This window comes from Macrotis lagotis, chromosome X (assembly GCF_037893015.1).
Source record: "Macrotis lagotis isolate mMagLag1 chromosome X, bilby.v1.9.chrom.fasta, whole genome shotgun sequence".
NCBI lineage: Eukaryota > Metazoa > Chordata > Mammalia > Peramelemorphia > Peramelidae > Macrotis > Macrotis lagotis.
The window spans coordinates 268377289-268395917 of record NC_133666.1 but is presented as its reverse complement, the minus strand read 5'-3'; the positions used below and the strand labels follow the sequence as shown (position 1 = coordinate 268395917).

At 35.5% G+C, this 18629-nt stretch overlaps 1 protein-coding gene across 2 annotated transcripts in view; it reads right to left on the bottom strand.

Annotated features, from left to right (window-relative positions):
* The window catches only part of SLC38A9 (solute carrier family 38 member 9), a 98988-nt gene that overhangs the window by 44005 nt on the left and 36354 nt on the right, over positions 1 to 18629 (bottom strand). For both annotated transcript variants that reach the window (XM_074205880.1, XM_074205881.1), the window contains exons 8-10: positions 16511 to 16570; positions 8142 to 8339; positions 1983 to 2090 (exon numbers count right to left, since the gene is read on the bottom strand). In XM_074205880.1, the coding sequence (XP_074061981.1) occupies positions 1983 to 2090; positions 8142 to 8339; positions 16511 to 16570 (366 nt within the window). The remainder of the gene's footprint in view (positions 1 to 1982; positions 2091 to 8141; positions 8340 to 16510; positions 16571 to 18629) is intronic.

The following is an 18629-nucleotide window of genomic DNA, read 5'->3' as shown; positions in this document are numbered from 1 at the left end:
ATGAAAGAAGTATAGAAGAACTCTCTCTCACCCCTATAGTTCCTCCCTACAGAAAAAGAAAATACACCAGATTGAATGAATCCTGATTGGGAAACCAAAGGAAAAAAATCACAGCGGGACATTTTCCTTATCTAGATCAGCACAGGAAGATAGATAGAGAGGTTTGCAAAGCCAGGGAGATGGGGTCTGGCTAGGAAGAGATGTACAGAGCAGTCCAGTACAGGAAGAGACTATGTACCAAGGCAAGAAAAGGTCCCAAATCTAGCATAAAATTTCTGCAAGGTGAAGGACAGGTGCAAACATGCCCATATTCTGTGTGGCCCTTTTCTCTTCCCTCTGCTTTCTCACTTAGGGATTCATCCATCAGATCCCATGGATTCAATGATCTTTTCCAGGCTAAAGACATCCAGATCTATCTATTCAGTCCTACTCTTTCTTCCAGGATATGATTTGTATCACCAACTGTCTAATGGGTATTTTGCACTGAAGATCCTGTAGATTTTTGCATTCACTGTTTACTCAACATCTACTTCCCCTTCAAACTTCCTAGTTTTGAGACCATCAGCATCTTTCCAATTAGGTTTCAAATGAGGTATCATTTTTGACTTCTCAATTTCACTAAGCCCTATAGTCAATCAATTGCCAAATCATTCTTTTCTTCCACAGTATCTCTCATGTATCCTCTTCTTTCTACTCAAATGGTAACTACCCAAGTTCAAGCCCTACTAATTTCTCACTTAGGCTACTGCACTAATTTTCTAACAGGGCTCTGCAACTGGGAATTTCTCCTCACTTAAAACTATCCTCCATTTAGCCATCAAAATGATTTTCCCAACGTTCTTAACTGGTCATACCATTTAATCAATAAACTCTACTTTTGGGATAAAATATAAACTCTCCTAGTATTTAAAGCACTTCATAATCTGATTTCACTACTTTTTCAGTTTTACTAAGCATTTCTTCCCATCCACACAGTATAATATAGTCACATGTTACTGTTCTTCACTTATGATCCTCCGTTTCTGGTCCCTATGACTTTTGTCTCAGTTGTCCTCAACATCTGTAATGCTTTTCCTACTCACCCATTCTTGGTTTCCTTCAAGACTTAGCTCAAGTATGATCTACTTCATGAGGTCTTTTCTGGTGATCCTAGATGCAAATGTCTTCAAGGATAATTTGTATGTATTTTGTAAAGTTCTACTATATGTGCATGCTGTTTCACCCTTTAAGTGTGTAAATTCCTAGAGGACCGACACAGCTTTACTTGTCTTTATAACCATTCTCTGGCCCAAAGAAGATGTTTAATAAGTACTTAGTGTTTCACTGAAAGTCCTCATTACGTATTTCTCTCCCCACTTAGAAAAGTCATGTTTCTTGTATGTGAGTCAAATTCAACCTACTACAAAAACCTTTTGGCCATTATTACAACCTAAGAGCATGGGAAGATAATCCAATCTTGAAATAATTTTTCTTTCCTGTCCTTTTAATAGTCACTGATACTTTTTCCCATCAATTCCTTTATCTTCAGACCTCCTTTCTAATCTTTCCTCAGCAGCATCTTGCTGTTTTGGGGGTCCACTTTTAGAAAACACTGAAGAATATCACAGTGCCTTATATGGAGAGGAAGTATTTTGAATCTGTCATCTTTATCAATGTATCCAAAAGAAAATAGAGCAGAGGATGTTACCTTGTCTACCTTTTAAAAAGTCAGTCTCAAGATAAACTCAGTTTGGGGTGTCCACTATTTTGTTGCACTTTAGAAAATCAAGGATGGTATACAATGGCTCTAAGGGTAATGGTAAAATTAATTATGAAACTACAAGTTACTACTGAGCCAATCTTCATAAAAACCAAAGAACATGGTAACTGAAGAAACAAAGGTAGGAAAAAACCCAGGTTATTTCTATAATACTAAAGATCAAGGTTGTAAATTTAGAGATAATACTGATTTTATAATTCTAAATTTGGCTCAAATAACTTACCTGGAACAAAAAAGTCTGTTGATGTAAACCAGTGAAATTCCAAATGAAAACCCAACTGAATAGTCTTCAAGGTAACAAAGAAAACCAGATAGAGAACCGATAAAGTGCCTATGAGGAAGAAAGCATCAGAAAATATTCATTATTTAAATGTATCTTACAAAAGGATTTAAAAAGTACTTTATTTTCTTAAATATTTATTCATTTATTCATTTTGAATTTTACAATTTTTCCCCTATTCTTGCTTCCTTCCCCCTACCTCCCACAGAAGGCAGTCTGCTAGTCTTTACAATGTTTCCTTTGGTATACATTGATCTAAGTTGAATGTGATGAGAGAGAAATCATATCCTTAAGGAAGAAAAATAAAGTATAAGAGATAGCAAAATTACATATTTTTTTAAATTAAAGACAATAGTCTTTGTTCAAATTCCACATTTCTTTCTTTGGGTATAGATGGTATTCTCTATCGCAGATACCCCAAAATTGTGCCTGATTGTTGCACTGACAGAATGAGCAAGTTCACTGAGGTTGATCATCACCCCCATGTTGTTGATAAGGTGTACAATGTTCTTCTGGTTATATTCATCTCACTTAGCATTAGTTCATGCAAATCTTTCTAGGCTTCCTTAAATTCCCATCCCTCCTGGTTTCTAATAGAACAATAGTGCTCCATCACATCCATATACTATGGTTTATTAAGCCATTCCCCAAATGATGGATATTCACTCATTTCCAATTCTTTGCCACCACAAACAAGGCTGCTATGGATATTTTTGTAAAAGTGATATTTTTACCCTTCTTCATAATCTCTTCAGGGTAAAGACCCAGTAGTAGTAGTATTGCTGGATCAAAGGGTATGCACATTTTTGTTGCCCTTTAGGTGTAATTCCAAATTGCTCTCCAGAAAGGGTAGATGAGTTCACAGCTTCACCAACAATGTATTAATGTCCCAAATTTCCCACATACCTTCCAACATTGATTATTGTCCTTTCTGGTCATACTAGCCAGTCTGAGAGGTGTGAGGTGGTACCTCAGAGTGATTTAGAGCAATTTTTCATATGACTATGGATCACTTTGATTTCCACATCTGTAAATTATCTATGCATATCCTTTAACCATTTGTCAACTGGGGAATGGCTTGTTTTTTTCTATTTGACTCAGTTCTTTGTATATTTTAGAAATGAGTCTTTTGTCAGAAACACTAGTTATAAAAATTGTTTCCCAATTTACTACATTTGTTTTGATATTGGTTACAGTGGTTTTGTCTGTGCAAAAACTTTTTAATTTAATGTAATTGAAATTATCTAGTTTGTTTTTAATAATGTTCTCTCCATCTCTTCCTTGGTCATAAGATGATTCCTTTTCCATAGGTAAACTATTCCTTAATCTCCTAGTTTGTTTATAATATTGTTTTTTATGTCTAAATCCTGTATCCATTTTGATCTTATCTCGGTATAAGGTATGAGGTGTCGGTCTAATCCAAGTTTCTTCCATACTAACTTCCAATTTTTCCAACAGTTAAAAGTACTTTAAACAGAATGGAGGAAACAATACTTCTATACCCAAGAGCAATTCTCATGAGATCCAATTTGGAGGTGAAATACAGAAAGATGGCTCAATCTATGTGAATGGAAGTAAGAACATCAGGGAAAAAAGTCATGGAGTCCTTGGAGAATGTCAATAATGAAAAGTAATTCTTTCTGATGTTTGTAATATTCAACTTATTCTAGGCCTCTGGTTCATATTTTCTAAATTTTTTTTTTTTTTAGTTTTTTAGCTCTGGTTTATATTTTCAATTAGTCTCTAGGCTCATGATTAAGGTTCATTCACATAAACTGAGACTCAGTAAGCTAAAAAAATTCTAGAATTATTTCAACATGGACTTTCAAGGTAGCAATAATTTAAGGAAGAAAAGGTTAGGATACAATTGAGAGAGTTACTTAGAAAGTAGAAACTGTTCATAGCTCTATTGAGACCCTTCCTAAATGAAATCCTGGTTGGGTATTATTACACGTTATCAGCAGAAATTGTAGGATTCTCTCTGCCTAGGAAGATGTGAAGCATGCAGAGAGCTAGAGCAGATAGGAGGAGGGAGGGATAAGAACACTCTGGAGGATTTTATATCTCATTCAAGAGGAAAATCACTGGAATTTGACAGCAAGATGCAACAGCTGCAGTTTAATGGCCAGGTTTGGGGTTTAGCCAATGCCCTTTTAGGACATGATGAAAAATAGCTTTGTAGCCTTTAAAAAACAGTTGTGTTATGTTTTTTAAATGGTCTTTATTTTTACCCAATCTTTATTCTGCTCTTAATAAATTTCAGAAGAAACAATTGTGTAATCTCTCTTGGCAATAGGTTCAAATTAAGTCTTACATAGTTAGGAAGACTGTCCTAACATTTAACTTTATATTCCATCTGCTTAGACTCATTCCCTCTTGTATAGTCTTAGAAGAATATGAAGAGTTATTTAATAGGAAGAAAAAAACATGCTTAAGCCCCCCAAAACACTATTTAAATCCAGGAACAGTGAAGGGCTGGAATGAAGCTTTCCATTTTTCCCTATGAGTACAGGGGAAGAGAAAAATAAATTAGAAGAATAGGATAGCAAATGAGAGAGCAATCAATCATAGTTGAGAGACGACCTTGATGTTGGGTTTTATTTCTTCAGTAGCCAACAACAAACACTTAATAAGCATTTAATAAGGGTATTTTCTTTGGCATTAAAAAAGTTAAAGTTTTTTAGATAAAACATAGCCCCAAGGAGTTTGCAGATTATTATGGAGGGGGAAAAAGTATCAATAACATATAACATTATTTGCAGGTATATTACAGACTTAGAAAAAAAGTGCTTTGTGAATTTTAGGAAGCAAGTTGTCAGAGGGGTCAAAGTTTAGAAAGGCTTTCAGGAGAAAGTGGTATCAGTTAGGCTTGAAAGTCTGAAAAGGAACTTTAGAGAAGAGAGTGAAAGGATAGGGAAAAGTGTAAGAAAACACAGAAGAACACAATATATGTGTTCAGTGGGGCAGAGCCCATGAATTACATAAGAAGAACTGGAAGAGATATAGTATAAAGGAAGAGACTACTACAATTGTCCAGGCTGGCAGTAATAAGGGCCTGAACCAAAACAGTATTGGCAGAAATAAAAATGAAGGGACAGATGCAAGAGATATGATGGTACTTGAGTTAATATTACATGGTCACTGAATGGCTATGAGAATAGAGAGGGAAGAGTCAGTCTAGTTATCACCAGGCTACAATCACAAGAGACTGTGTAACCAAGGATACCAGAGACAATTATAACAAGAGAGGGTTAAAAGATAATGAGCTCCTAAATCATTATTGATTAGAGAAATACAAATTAAAGCATCTCTGAGGTACCACCTCACACCTTTCAGATTGGCCAATATGGCTCAAAAGGATAATGATCAACATTGGAGGGGTTGTGGGAAAACTGGAACACTAATGCATTGTTTGTGGAGATCCAAAAAAGGTTGATCCAATCTTTCTGGAGAACAATTTGGAATTATATCCAAAGGGTAATAAAAATGTGCATACCCCTTGATCCAGAAATACTACTTACCACTTACTGGGTATGTATCTTGAAGAGATCATGAAAGAAAGGTAAAACTCCCACATGTACAAAAATATTCATATGGCTCTTTTTGTAGCGGCAAAGAATTGGAAATTTGGGGGATGCTCAACAATTGGGGAATGGCTGAACAAATAGTGGTATATGTATGTGATAAAACATTATTGTTCTATAAGAAATCATGAGGGACTTCAGAAAAGCCTAGAAAGGTTTGCATGAATTTATGCTGAGTGAGATGAATCGAGTGATGATCCACTATGACAGACTTGTCCATTTCAGCAGCACAATAATCAAAGATAATTTTAAGGGACTTGTGATGGAAAAATACCATCCACATCCAGAGAAGGAACAGTGGAGTTTAAATGAAGACCAAAGTTGATTATCTTCAATTTCTAAAAGTTGTCTTCTATATTATTTCATTTTGCTATTTCTAATATTTTCTTTTTTCCTTTTGGATCTGATTCTTCTCTCTGTAAAGCCTATATTAGATTGCTGCCTGGGGGCAGGGAGGAGGGGGAGGGAAGGGAGAGAAATAACAAAACTCAAAACCTTGCAAAAAAAAAGATTAGGAAAAACTACCATTGTATATAGTTGGAAAAACAAATAAAATACATACATACATACATACATATATATATATATATATATATATATATATATAGATAGATAATGAGCTCATTTTCAAACAGACTAAGTTCATGCTATAGTGGGAGATCCCTTAGAAGTGGTACAGACAATTGGAAATGTGGTTCTGGAGCTCATAAGAGAGATCAGGTTTAGACATAGATATTTGGGAATTACATATAATCCCAAGGTAGTTGATAGTATGGCACTGAATAAATTTTAAGTACAAACTAAGAATAGAAGAAAGTCAAGGACATACCCTTAAAGAATAACTAAATTAAAAAACAAGGAAGAAGATGAAGAGGAAATAAGATAAAAAGAAGTAGGAAAACCAAGAGTGTGAAGTTCCTGAAGCTGGGGAACAGAAACTATTTTGATAGAAATTAGAATCAACAACAGTATGAAAAGCTAGAAAGAAGTCAAAGGAGAAAGCCTGAGTAAAAGACATCAGATTAAAATTTATAAGGTCATTGCTGAAATCAGTTTCTAATCAAAGTAGTTCTACTGAAGTATTGTGAGCAGAAGGTTGATTGTAGGAGTTTGGAGAGAAAATGGCTACTGAGAAATGAAAGCATTCAATTTCTACACTTTTAAGAAAGTTGAGAAGAGAAGAGGAAGAAAGAAATGGTTAACAGTTGGAAGGGAAGAGCTGAAGTGAAGGATTTTCTTCAGATTGAAAATGCCTGAATATGTTTATGGAAAGATGAGAAAAAGCTACTGGTGAAAGAGACTGAAACTGTATGAGGAAAAAAAAGAGGTTGTGATAGAATAAGATTCTCTGAGGAGATAATAGTTCAATAATCCATGTAGAGGAATGAGAGGGATGAGATGAAATGAGAGAGAAGCAGCAGAAATGGAAGACTGGTAGGAAGTCATTTTTTATATTTCAACATTCTTAGTGAAACAGGCTATGTGCTACATTTGGAGGGATGGAGTAAGGAGTGAATATAGCTGGGAATGAGAATAATTTGAAAAGACTGGAAAAACTGACTTGAGGAAGGAGATAAGGAGTTAATAAGAGTAAAGTAAAAAGAACTGTTAACCAGGAAAGGCATAACCAAGATTCTATAGCATTATTTTGTTATAGGCATCAATTTTGAGACTTTCTAGTAAGACTCAGTAGCCTTTGTGCAAGAAAAAAGAAACAAATGGTAGGGGTTACCCAGGGATGAAAATGAGCAGACCATGAGGAAAAGCCTAAAGAAACATTGGCCTTTGGTCAACCTTTGGCATGGAGAGAACTGAAACCAAAAGATAGTTTAGGAGAATAAAGCTACTTAAGCATCTTTTAGGGGGTTCAATAATAAAACAATTTCAAGAGCCGAGGTCTAAACATGAACATGATATTATGTGACTGAAGTGGTTTACTGAAATGCAGTCAAGTTGAACAGGGTAAAGTTGTTAGAGGGCTTGTCAGCACAAGTATTGAACACCCTAAGAATGACAACGGGAGATGGGGCACATTCACAGAAAAAACAAAGTAACCAAAGGTTACTAAATTCACTGAAAAAAAATCTAAGACTTAATTATCATTAGAAGGTAGAAACAAAGAGGAAGAGGATGGAATAATGTATTACATATTCCTTGAAAAAAGGAAAGATAATCTGGGATATCTGGGATGGAAGAATGGCTCTTCAAGTGAAGTGGAGACAATCCCTACTCTTGGCATGGGGAATTGGGGAAAACTGATAGGTAAAGGTGACTGCAAGAGATATGTGTCCTCAATGGAAAAAACAGATTTCAATTCAAGTCAGTGGATGAAAGAAATGCTGACTAAAAAAGTAAAATGAACTATGTAAATGAATGGACTAAGTAAATGAATGGCCTGTGATAGAAACTGATGGGGAGAACAGGAGTTGTTAGACTAGGAATTTAGAAGACAATTAGTATGGGCATCTAAGGAAGTGAGACTGAGTAACAGGTACCACAAAGAAGTACTTGGGCTTACCTAGCATGTTAAATTTCGCAAAAAAAGATGGAGACTTGAAGTTGAGCAGTGGTAAGAGTAATGCTACCAGGTAAAAAGGCACTGTCCTGGATTTATTCCACCACTTTTCAAACTGCTGGAAGTTAGTGCTGTTGGCAGAGAACACTTCAATAGTGTAGTTGTCAGGTTGGCCTCCACCTCCAGCCTCTGGGCAAATCACTGCAATAGGAAAATCAACAGGTTAAGAATGAAAGGCTATGAAAATACTGTCAGGAGAAATTATAGTTTCTTTACTATAGGGCCCATAAAATTCCTTTCTTTAACCCCTGAGTGATCTCTTATGAGAGCTCTCTAGAGTCTAAGTATTCACACTCTTAAAATAATGCTCTGAGTCCTCCACACCCCACTTTCCTTCCTTTTTTTCTTTTATGAGACAATATGGAAATATAGAACAAAATTTTCCTAAAAGTACTAAGTATAATTCTCCAATTTGACAAGTAATTATAAAATGATCTTGGTTGAAGTACTTGATAATATATATATTTTGAAAAGAGATAAAAATGAAGATAAAATGTTTGGCCATTTTCTCGATAATGTAAGAAGTGTTTTTAAAAAGGGGTTGAAAGATAGTTCTGAAAAACTGTAAGAGTCAAGAATACAAATTTAAGTTTTGCTTTTTCTCCTAAAAAATAATTATGTGAATAGAAAAATTCAGAAACAAAAACTAAACAGGTCATAAACCTCAAAGTCCAAATAGAATTTTATGCTAATTCCATCAAACATTTAAACTATGTTTTAAGAACATTAACCCTTCCTAAATTTGTTTACAAAAAAGGAGAGAAAAAAATATCATATCAACTTCCCTCTATGAGACAAACATGGTCTTAACCCAACAAGAGAAAGAAAACTATACATCTAAATGACTAATGAATAATTATAGAATGTGAAAATTCTGGGACACTAACAAACTAATAATGTTGGTGGAGCTCTGAAGTAATTCAACCATACTGGAAGACAATTTGGAAAAAAAAAAGCCAATAAACACTATATACCTTCAACCCAGTGATTCCACTACTAGGTATAGACCCCAGGAGATCAAAGACAAAGAGAATGGGCTAACATATACAAAAAAAAAAAATTAGTAATGGTGACTATCTTTTTTTTCCCTAGCAATGAATTGAAAATATAATGGATTATTACTATACCATAAAAATATGAAGAATTCAGACACTTAGTAAGACTTGCATGAATTGACAGAGTGAAATAACATTCAGAGTTTTAACACTTCTGGTACTATTCCTCCATGTCCATGTCATTCTTTTGTGTCCATTCTGTTAACATTTGCTTACTTTAAGCATATATTTTAAGTAATCTAACCTGACTGATTAGTTTTCAATGCATATGTATTGGTCTTTAAATAGAGATCTTTTTCTTCCTCCTAATTTTTAATTGTTTTAGGTATGTATGGTTATCCCTCTTGCTCTAACTTAGCCTATAGAAACTTAATCTATGGGATCCTAGTCATTCTCTGAACTTCTAAGAACTGCTATAATCTTATACAGGACACTTTATTAAACTAAGCCTAGCTTTTCTTTCTTTATGTTAAAAATTCATGGTATGGTTACTCCACAATACCCCCTCTCACAATTTCCTTTTATTATCAATGAATGAATGAATGAATGAATGAATTAAACAAACATTTATTAAGCAATTCTGATTACAGTGGTAAGTAATGAGAATACAAAGACAAAACCAAAAGAGTTTGTTTATGTTTTAATGGGGAACACAGTACACAGACACAGACACAGACACACACACACACACAGACACAAAACATATGCAAGGTAGATATAAGGCAACTTTGGAGGAAAAGAGATGAGCAGCAGGGGGAGGTGAGAAAGGAGAACATTCCAGACACATGGGAAAGTTCAGCATAAAGGCAAGGACATGAGGAACAGCAAGAAAGTCATTGTCCTTGTAAGTGGAAAGACAGTTGGAAAGAAAGGATGGAGTCAAACAAAGAAGACTTTGAAAAGCCAAACAGAGAAGCTAATATTTCATCTTAGAGGTGAGAGAGTATCTGGGTGGAGGGAAACAAGAAAAAATGTGGAAGAGATGTCACGGAAATGAAGATTTGAAAACTTCTGTTTAGATGTTCTAGGAGAAGTTAACATCATTGAGGTGAAAAGTCTGGGTGACTGGAAGGATGGCAAGTCCCTGACAAATAGGAAAGTTTGAAAGAGACTAGGAAGACTTAAGAGGAAACAATAATTCTGTTTTAGACATTTTGAATTAGAGATACCTAGATACCTAAACAGGTCATATAGAAATGTCCAACTGACAATGAGAGATGTGGAATAGGAGCTCAGAAGAGAAACGGGGGCCGAATCTACAGAGCTGAGTCATTATTTTAGAAATTACACTTGATTCCATGGGAGCTAATGAGATCATCAAGACTGTGAAGACAGAGATAACAAGAAAACCAAGAACAGGCATGTCTCCAGCTAAAGGGCAAGACACTAATAAGGATTTAGAAAAGGGGGGCTAAAAGGAGGACCAAATGAAACAAGGGTCATGAAAAACCAGGGAGGAGAAGGTTCAGGAAGAGAGATCAATGTTTATATCCTATGGAGAGGTGGAGAAGAATGATAATTGAGGAAAAGTTGTTAGGTTTGACAAAAGATCAATAGTAATTTTGGAGAGCAGTTTCATTTGATCAGAATCAGGTCCAGTATAAAAGTTATTTCCTCTGCATTTAAAAGAATGAGATATCATTAAAGCAAGGCAATAGGGACAGCTAGGTAGCCCTGGAGTCAGGAGTACCTGAGTTCAAATCCGGCCTCAGATATTTAATAATTACCTAGCTGTGTGGCCTTAGGCAAGTCACTTAACTCCATTGCCTAGCAAAAACTAAAAAAAAAAAAAAAAAAAGCAAGGCAATAATTAGCTGCTTTATTTTTTTTGGCAAAGAGTTCTAGTACACTCCTAGGTCTCTAAAATCTTCCATTATTATTGTGACATGTTATATGTTTAAAAAAATTTTCTCATCTATATCCCCTCTGAAACTGCCAGAGTATGTTTTTTGCTGTTTTACCATCCATTGCATTTTTTTTTGCTCTGCTTCCTAGATTTCTTTGGTGAATATATTTATTAAATATCTTCCTAATATGCAATGCTACTTTGTAATCCTCCTTCCTCAAACATAATCATCCATTTTTATCATTTTTGAATAGGCTATGTATTTAAAGTCATGGATCCTGAGCACTAAGTGTCAGTGATATTTATTGCTTCTTCCACCAGAACTCTGGTTTACACTGTTTATTTAAAACATCATGTATAGGTACCACAGGAATAATTTCTATTTCTGAATCCGACCTTAAGAGTTTGCTTCCTAGGAAATACTGGGTATCTCTTGTTCTTCCTTGATTGAAGCATTAACTTCAGTATTATCTAGCTTGATAGATAAACAACTAGTGTTCTCTCTACTGCTCCCTTTTTACTTGAAGAAAATGAAAAGGGGTGAAAAGACAAGACCACATAGCTAGCAAGCAATATGGGTCAGAATCAAAACTTAGGTCTTTCTGAGTTCTTAGTAACTACTTAAATATAGCTAATAAGCAGTTAGTAACTGGAACTAGTGGTATTTACAAATAAAACATCCTGGGGGCCACTTCCCACACTCATTCACAATGCATCCCTAATCAAAGCAGCAGACTATAATACACTAGTATCTTATTTGAAACCACAATCATCATGAAAGCCAAGGACTCAGAAATCTGGAACCAACAACTTATGAGTTTCTTCTGTGTATGCCTCATTCCTCATCCATTATGTTGGAATTAATTTATAGAGCCAGAGTCCAGTGTGAGTTCAGTTCATTTCTGAGGGACCTAATCAATGTACCAACCCACATACCCTGCTAAAAACCCCTGTTTCCTTTTCCCCTAGCTTCATGGGTCTTTGCCATAACATGCTGTATAAATTGACAATCACCCCTGGGATGACTAAGCATTTGGTCGGCATAGGAATCTTGAGGTTAAATTGTCCTTGCATTCTATGTTTGACAAAACTTACCTCTAAGTTTTCAGTTTTACATGTTCACTCATTGTAAACTTTCTAACTCAAAAACCCTTGGTGGCTCCATATTGCTTCTAGGATAAACTACAAACTCCTCAGGATAGCATTTAAGGCCCTTCATAACTTGGCTCCAAAATACCTTATTTCTTTTCTTCCTTTAAAAAAAAACTTATTTTTAACATTCTTTTCAGTTTTTAAAAAAAATGTTTCTTATGTCTCATGGAATCATTATCTTCCACTTCTCCAATTCTAATTTTTAAGAAATGATTTTTTTAAAGTTAGCTTTTGTATCTTTTTTTTTTTCCATTTGGCCTGTTCTGCTTTTTTCAAGAGTTCTTTTCTTCAATAAATTTTGCACTTCTTTTACCAATAGGCCAATTCTGTTTTTTAAGGTGTTCTTTTCTTCACTATTTTCTGTGCCTCTTTTAACAAGCTTTTTTTTCATAATTTTCATAATTCATAATTTTCTTTTATCACTCATTTCTTTTCCCAATTTTTTCCTCTAGCACTCTTGTCACTCCCAAAAATTCTTTTGGGGCTTTTGTCCAATTACCATTTTTCTTTGAGAATTTGCTTGTAGCTGTTTTATACTGTTGTCCTCTACTGAGTTTGTATTTCATTCCCTGCCATCCTAGTAGCTTCTTCTAGTTGTTATTTTACTTTTTGCTCATTTTCTCCAGCCTAATTCTTGACTTTGAACTTTATGTTGATGTTGGGCTGTTTACCCAGGGTGGGGAGGCAATATTCCAAGTTTGCTCATGTTGCTGTTTCAGAGCTAGTTCTTGTGGTTTGCAAGTTTTTGAGGTTTCCAAGGTGGTATGTTCCTGGGAGAAATGTGGTCACTATACTCCTAGTTCTTTGATCTTCTACCAAGGGTCCCTGTTTCCTTGCAGCCAAAAGGGCTCACTCCTCTTCCCTTTGGAATTGCACCTAAGGCCCTTTGCTTCCTTGTGACTGACCCCTAGTGATCCTCTTTGCCCTGGAGCTGTGATCCAAAACTGTGTGTGGACAAGAGTTGCTAATTAGGGCCAACTATACCAAGTGCCAGCAATAGCATCTCCTTTGTCTCTTTTTGACCACTTGGTACAATCTCCTTACTCTCTCTGGGCTAAAAGTTTCTGAAGTTATTGCTGCCACAGCTATCTCTAAGGTCTACCAATGGTGCCACCACCATGCATGCCTTGGGTTGGTTCTCCTGATAACTTCCTGAAAAAAATGTCTGAGCCTTGACCCTGCTACTCCAGAATGTGAGTTGAGGCAATATTTTAAAGTTGTTTGGAGGGGAATGATGAGACAGTTCATTTGGGTTGCTGCCTGTACTCCACCATCCTGGTTCTGCCCCTGCTTTTCCAGTTATATACAATAGTGATATATGCCCATCATTTTTTGCAAGACTGAATTCTACAATTTCCCCCCCTTCCCCCCCACAGAAGGCTGATAGTCTCTACATTGTTTCCATGCCATACATTGATGTAAATAGAATGTGTTAAAAGAGTAAACATAACCCCCCGAGAGAGAGAGAGAGAGAGAGAGAGAGAGAGAGAGAACAATTGTATTTCACTCTGTGTTCAGATTTCAATGGCTCTGTCTCTGGGGTGAGTTGCTTTCTTTATCATAAGCTCACCAGAGAAGTAGTTTCAATATTTTCCCCCACAGTTGCTATTACTAGCTGTACCTCCACTCTATTTCTTCCCACTCTCATTTATTCTATTTTCTCTCTCCTTTCATCCTGTCTGCCCCTGCTTTTTAGACTTAAGACTATTCCTTTTCATTCCAAATTCTCACCAAATCATTCCCCAAAATATAATTTCTATCTCTTGCTTCTAAGTTTTTATATAGACTGTCTTTTGTGACTGGAATGTCCTCCTTCACCTATATCTCTGAGAATTCTTACCTTTTATCAAGGTTCAACTCAGTTTTATCTTCTTGTGAAGTCTCCCCTGGTTTTTCCTGAACTCAACTTCTTATCCTATCTTCTTCCTCAAGTTACACTGTACTTATTTACCTGGAAATATATAGTATCTCTACCCAATGTCTCCACTTAGTAGAATACAAGCTTCCTATGAGCAAACAAGATACTTTTTTTGTCTATGTTTCTCTAGTACTTAGGACATGTAAGAAATGCTTAATAAATGTTTAGTTGAATTGGAAAGGCAAGTCAAAAAAGGAGTAATGGACTGGAAGATTCATTGGTTTTTATATAAAGCATAAAAATGCCATATCCATGAATGCACAGATTTGAAGACAACCTAAAGTTTATTTATTCCATCAACAAGCCATATAATATAATTACTGACTATTACATTACACCATAGCTACACTATTCAGTTCATATATAAATACAGATGAATGTGTGTGCGCACATACACACAGACAGACATACATGCACCCCTACAGAAATATTTAGCTATATAGATATATCTTTAGTTATCTACTTGTATCTATTAAAAAACCTATGTGCTGATCTCTACATAGGAAATAATAACAATGAGGACATGCATAATTTTTTTTTTTGTTTTTGCAAGGCAAATGGAGTCACACAGTTAGGTAATTAGGAAGTGTCTGAGGTTGGATTTGAACTCAGGTCCTCCTGACTCCAGGGCTGATGCTCTATCCACTGTGCCACCTAGCCACCTCATACATAAGAATTTAAGGGAACTATCTAGTTAAGGTTCAATACATGAGATCCCATAATTGTCTATGAGCCTGGATGACAGCTAGAGAATGTGACAGTCAATGTAATGAAACTTTCCTGGAACTGATTAGCAAATGATAATTTTTCCCTATATTATGGGAAGAAATTCAAACAAGTTTCTTTATGAATAATATTTTCAGTATTTGCTATTAAGTTGTTCTATATAAAGAAACACCTGGGCAAAATGTAGATGTAACCCATCTAAAGAATTCATTTACCCAGGTCAAATGATTAAGTTTCACATTTTGTCAAATATAAAAATAGCTTGTCCATCTCTAATAATAGTTTCTAACTTTGCGTTTCTTCTCTCCAAGATATAAAATGCCACACATAAATGCAAGTAGTTAAGTAGATAAGAGATTACTACTTTCTTGCTTAGCATTGGTTGTTTTTTTAAAGCTCCTAAGCTACAGTATAAAGAGGGTTAAATTCGATTTTTTTTAATAATACCAATCACTCAGAAATATAATGCAATCTGGCTTTTAAATAATTTAGACTGGCTCTTGTCACAGGTGATTACATGATGGTACAAGTGAGGAATCAGATTACAATGACGTAAGCAAAAGATAAGATGGAAGGAATATGGACTTCACCTATAATCTGATTTCAATCTGACACTTAACTGTTGAAACATATGATGAAAAAATTTAATGAATAAAATCCTTCCTAGACAGCAATATACTAATAATATCATCAATTGTTATCAGGGTAATTCTGATGGTGGCATTTTCTTTTAAGTCAATCAAGGTTTGGTTTGCTTCCTACAAAGGTTTTTGTGGGGAAGGTGGGCATAAGGTAGAGATTTCAGGATAGTTAGCAAAATCGCTAGATTGGGAAGAAAGGAGAAATGATCACAAGTGGTAAAAGTTGTTAATTCTTTCATTTCCTAGGTATAACTAATAGACAAAACTGATTGTGAATGCTTATCTTATTAACATGTATCTCCATAAACTTTCAGAAGTTATTTAAGCCCTCTGAATCTTAATTTATTTGGACTTTAGGTTTTGTTATTGTGATACTCAGAAAATACCTCTGAACTTAGTCCAAAAAACTTAGGTTCAAGTTCTATTTCTTGGTAGCTTTGTGAGCGTGGCCTAGTCCCTGAACCTCTATGGGCTGCAAATATCTCTCCTATGAGAATACTTGTCTGAGGCTTTGAAAATGTGAAAATACTACTACACAAATGAGCAATTACAGCAATACCAGTCCTCTAATAATATAGAAAAGGAAGTCTTGATACTGAAGATGCTAATTTACTTACTCAAAATTTTACTAACTTTTATCAGTTCATACTTGCTATCCTCAAAATTTTTATTATTTTGATCTAATGATTCTTTTCTAAGAGTAGCCAAGATTTTTCTCAAAACTCCAACTTTCTTTTTAATGCTTACTGACCTCTATTTACTGTCAGCAAATTCCTTTTGATTTGTTGAATAACAATTCTGTACCCTATGAACTTTGGAGAGGGGAGAATAATAAAGCACAATGACTTCCAGATTAAACAGTGAAATATTTATTTTAAGTTCAAAGAATTCCTCCAACTATTAAAGTAAAAATTATAGGCTTTGGTTCTACAATTCTTACTTATTACTTAAAAAACTACTATAGAACAACTTACCTGGATTGGTATCATTAGTACTAAGGATATCGTCTGTGATGTTGACATGATGAACAAAATCTGAAATGTGAAAATAAAAACCATTTATATGATCAAAATACTGAAACCTTCACTAAAACAACTGTTAGGCAATAATGACTAGTGCACCAGTCTTAGAAATCCTGATTTCTTGTCTGTGAGTGACTTGGCTTCTTTTTGTCATAGATATCTGATAACTGTGTGTTACCTATTGCCCTAAAAGACACGAGAAGTTCAGTGAAATAATACATTCATGCAAATTAACCTGATCCCAGAGGAAGTATTTCAACTCAGATTTTAACTTAACTATAAGACTGAGGTATATGACATTTTTAGGCTCCGAAGGAATTGTAGTGTTCTGAATTAAAACAAATACATTTATCCCCCCCCCCCCCAAAGAGGAAGAAGAATGAAGTGGTTAAATTATTCTGATTTCATAATTTGTCCCTCTGAAACCTTCCTTGAGATAACTGTTTATAAAGTATTACATAATCCCCAAATGAAAAATATTATATTACTTTATTAATTGCTATTATTGAGACAGCAAGAACCAGATCAGCTTCACTGATTAAAGCCATTTGTCAATTCTCTTAGAGTGCCTTTCTCCACTTCTCCAAATTTCTCAACATTATCATTTACTCTTTCCTCTTTTTTGCCCCTTTCAGAAAAGATAGACTCATTCCATACTACATCTGCATACATTCCCCTGCCCTTTATTCTTTCCAGCTTTTATGACTTTGCTCCAAAAATTAGTCATTCTTCTCACACACATCCTTCAATCTCCCTCCCTCCCTACTGATTCCTTCCTACTCATTTAGAAAATCCTCAGGTCTCACTAGGTCTCACTAAAACAGTTTTCCACTTTTGACCCCACTGCCTGATGTAGCAACTATTTTAGATTCATCTGTAGTAGACCTCATGGTCTACACAACTATTCTTTCTAGGCAGTCTCTCCTCCCTAGGTTTTTATGCCATTGTTTTGTTATGGTTCTCTTCTTATCTGCTGTCTCTTCTATAGGACTATCATCCATTTCTTACCCCTAGATGTGGCTGAACCTCAGAGCTCCATCCTGAGCCTTTTCCCTTGGGAACCTGATTGGCTCACATGAATACACTGTGGGCAATGTGTACCTAACCCCACTTCTGACATTTACTACTTGTGTGACCTTTGGGGCAGGGACTCAACTTCTCTGGACCTCAGTTACCTCATCTGTAACATAGTAAGACTAGATGGCTTCTGAGGTTCCAACTATCTCTAAAGTTATGATCTATGAAGATGACTCTCAAAATCTACACAACTATCCCTCATTTCTCTTCTGAGTTCCATCCCCTTATTTCTAATTGCCAGATACTTCCATCTTTGGGTCTTATATACAACTCAAACTCAGTCTGTCCAAAGCAGAAAAGGTATCTTTTCTCCTAACTTTGCTCCTCCTTTCAAGTCCTTACTTCTATTTAAGGCACTGCTATTCTTCCATCTACTGAGATTAGTCACCTACAAGTCAACTTCAATCCTTCTAACCAGCTGTCAATGTCCCCCTTCTCTCCCCAAACTCAGTCACCACTCTGGTTCAGGCCCTCACCACCCTCTCATCTCTTCCTAATTCATTCCCCTGCCTCCAAAAATCTCACAATCCATCTTTCACATTCCTGCCAAATGATAAATTCTTAAACTATAGACCTGACAGTTTCCTTCCTCTTGTTTAAGAAGTATTGCTGGTGCTTCATTCCTAAAGGATAAAATATAAATTCTTTTGATCAGCATATAAAGCCTTGTGCAGTTTGGTTCTGACCTCTCTTTCTAGGTTGATTACATATGACTATCCCTTGCACATTCTATGTTTCAGCCAAATCATCCTACTTGGTAATTTCTGGATGTGACAGTCTGACTTCTGCCTCTGGATAAAATGCATAAGCTGTCTGTCCCCCATTTCCACCTTCTAGACTCCTTGACTCTCCTTGCTTCAAGGCTCAGATCAATTGCTGCCTCTTAAAGACCTTTCCTAATGAGTTGTTATGATCCTACACTCCCCAATCACCATGTACAAATTCTGCACATAGCCTGTGCTTATTTAGCTGTGAATATATTGCATCCTGTCAA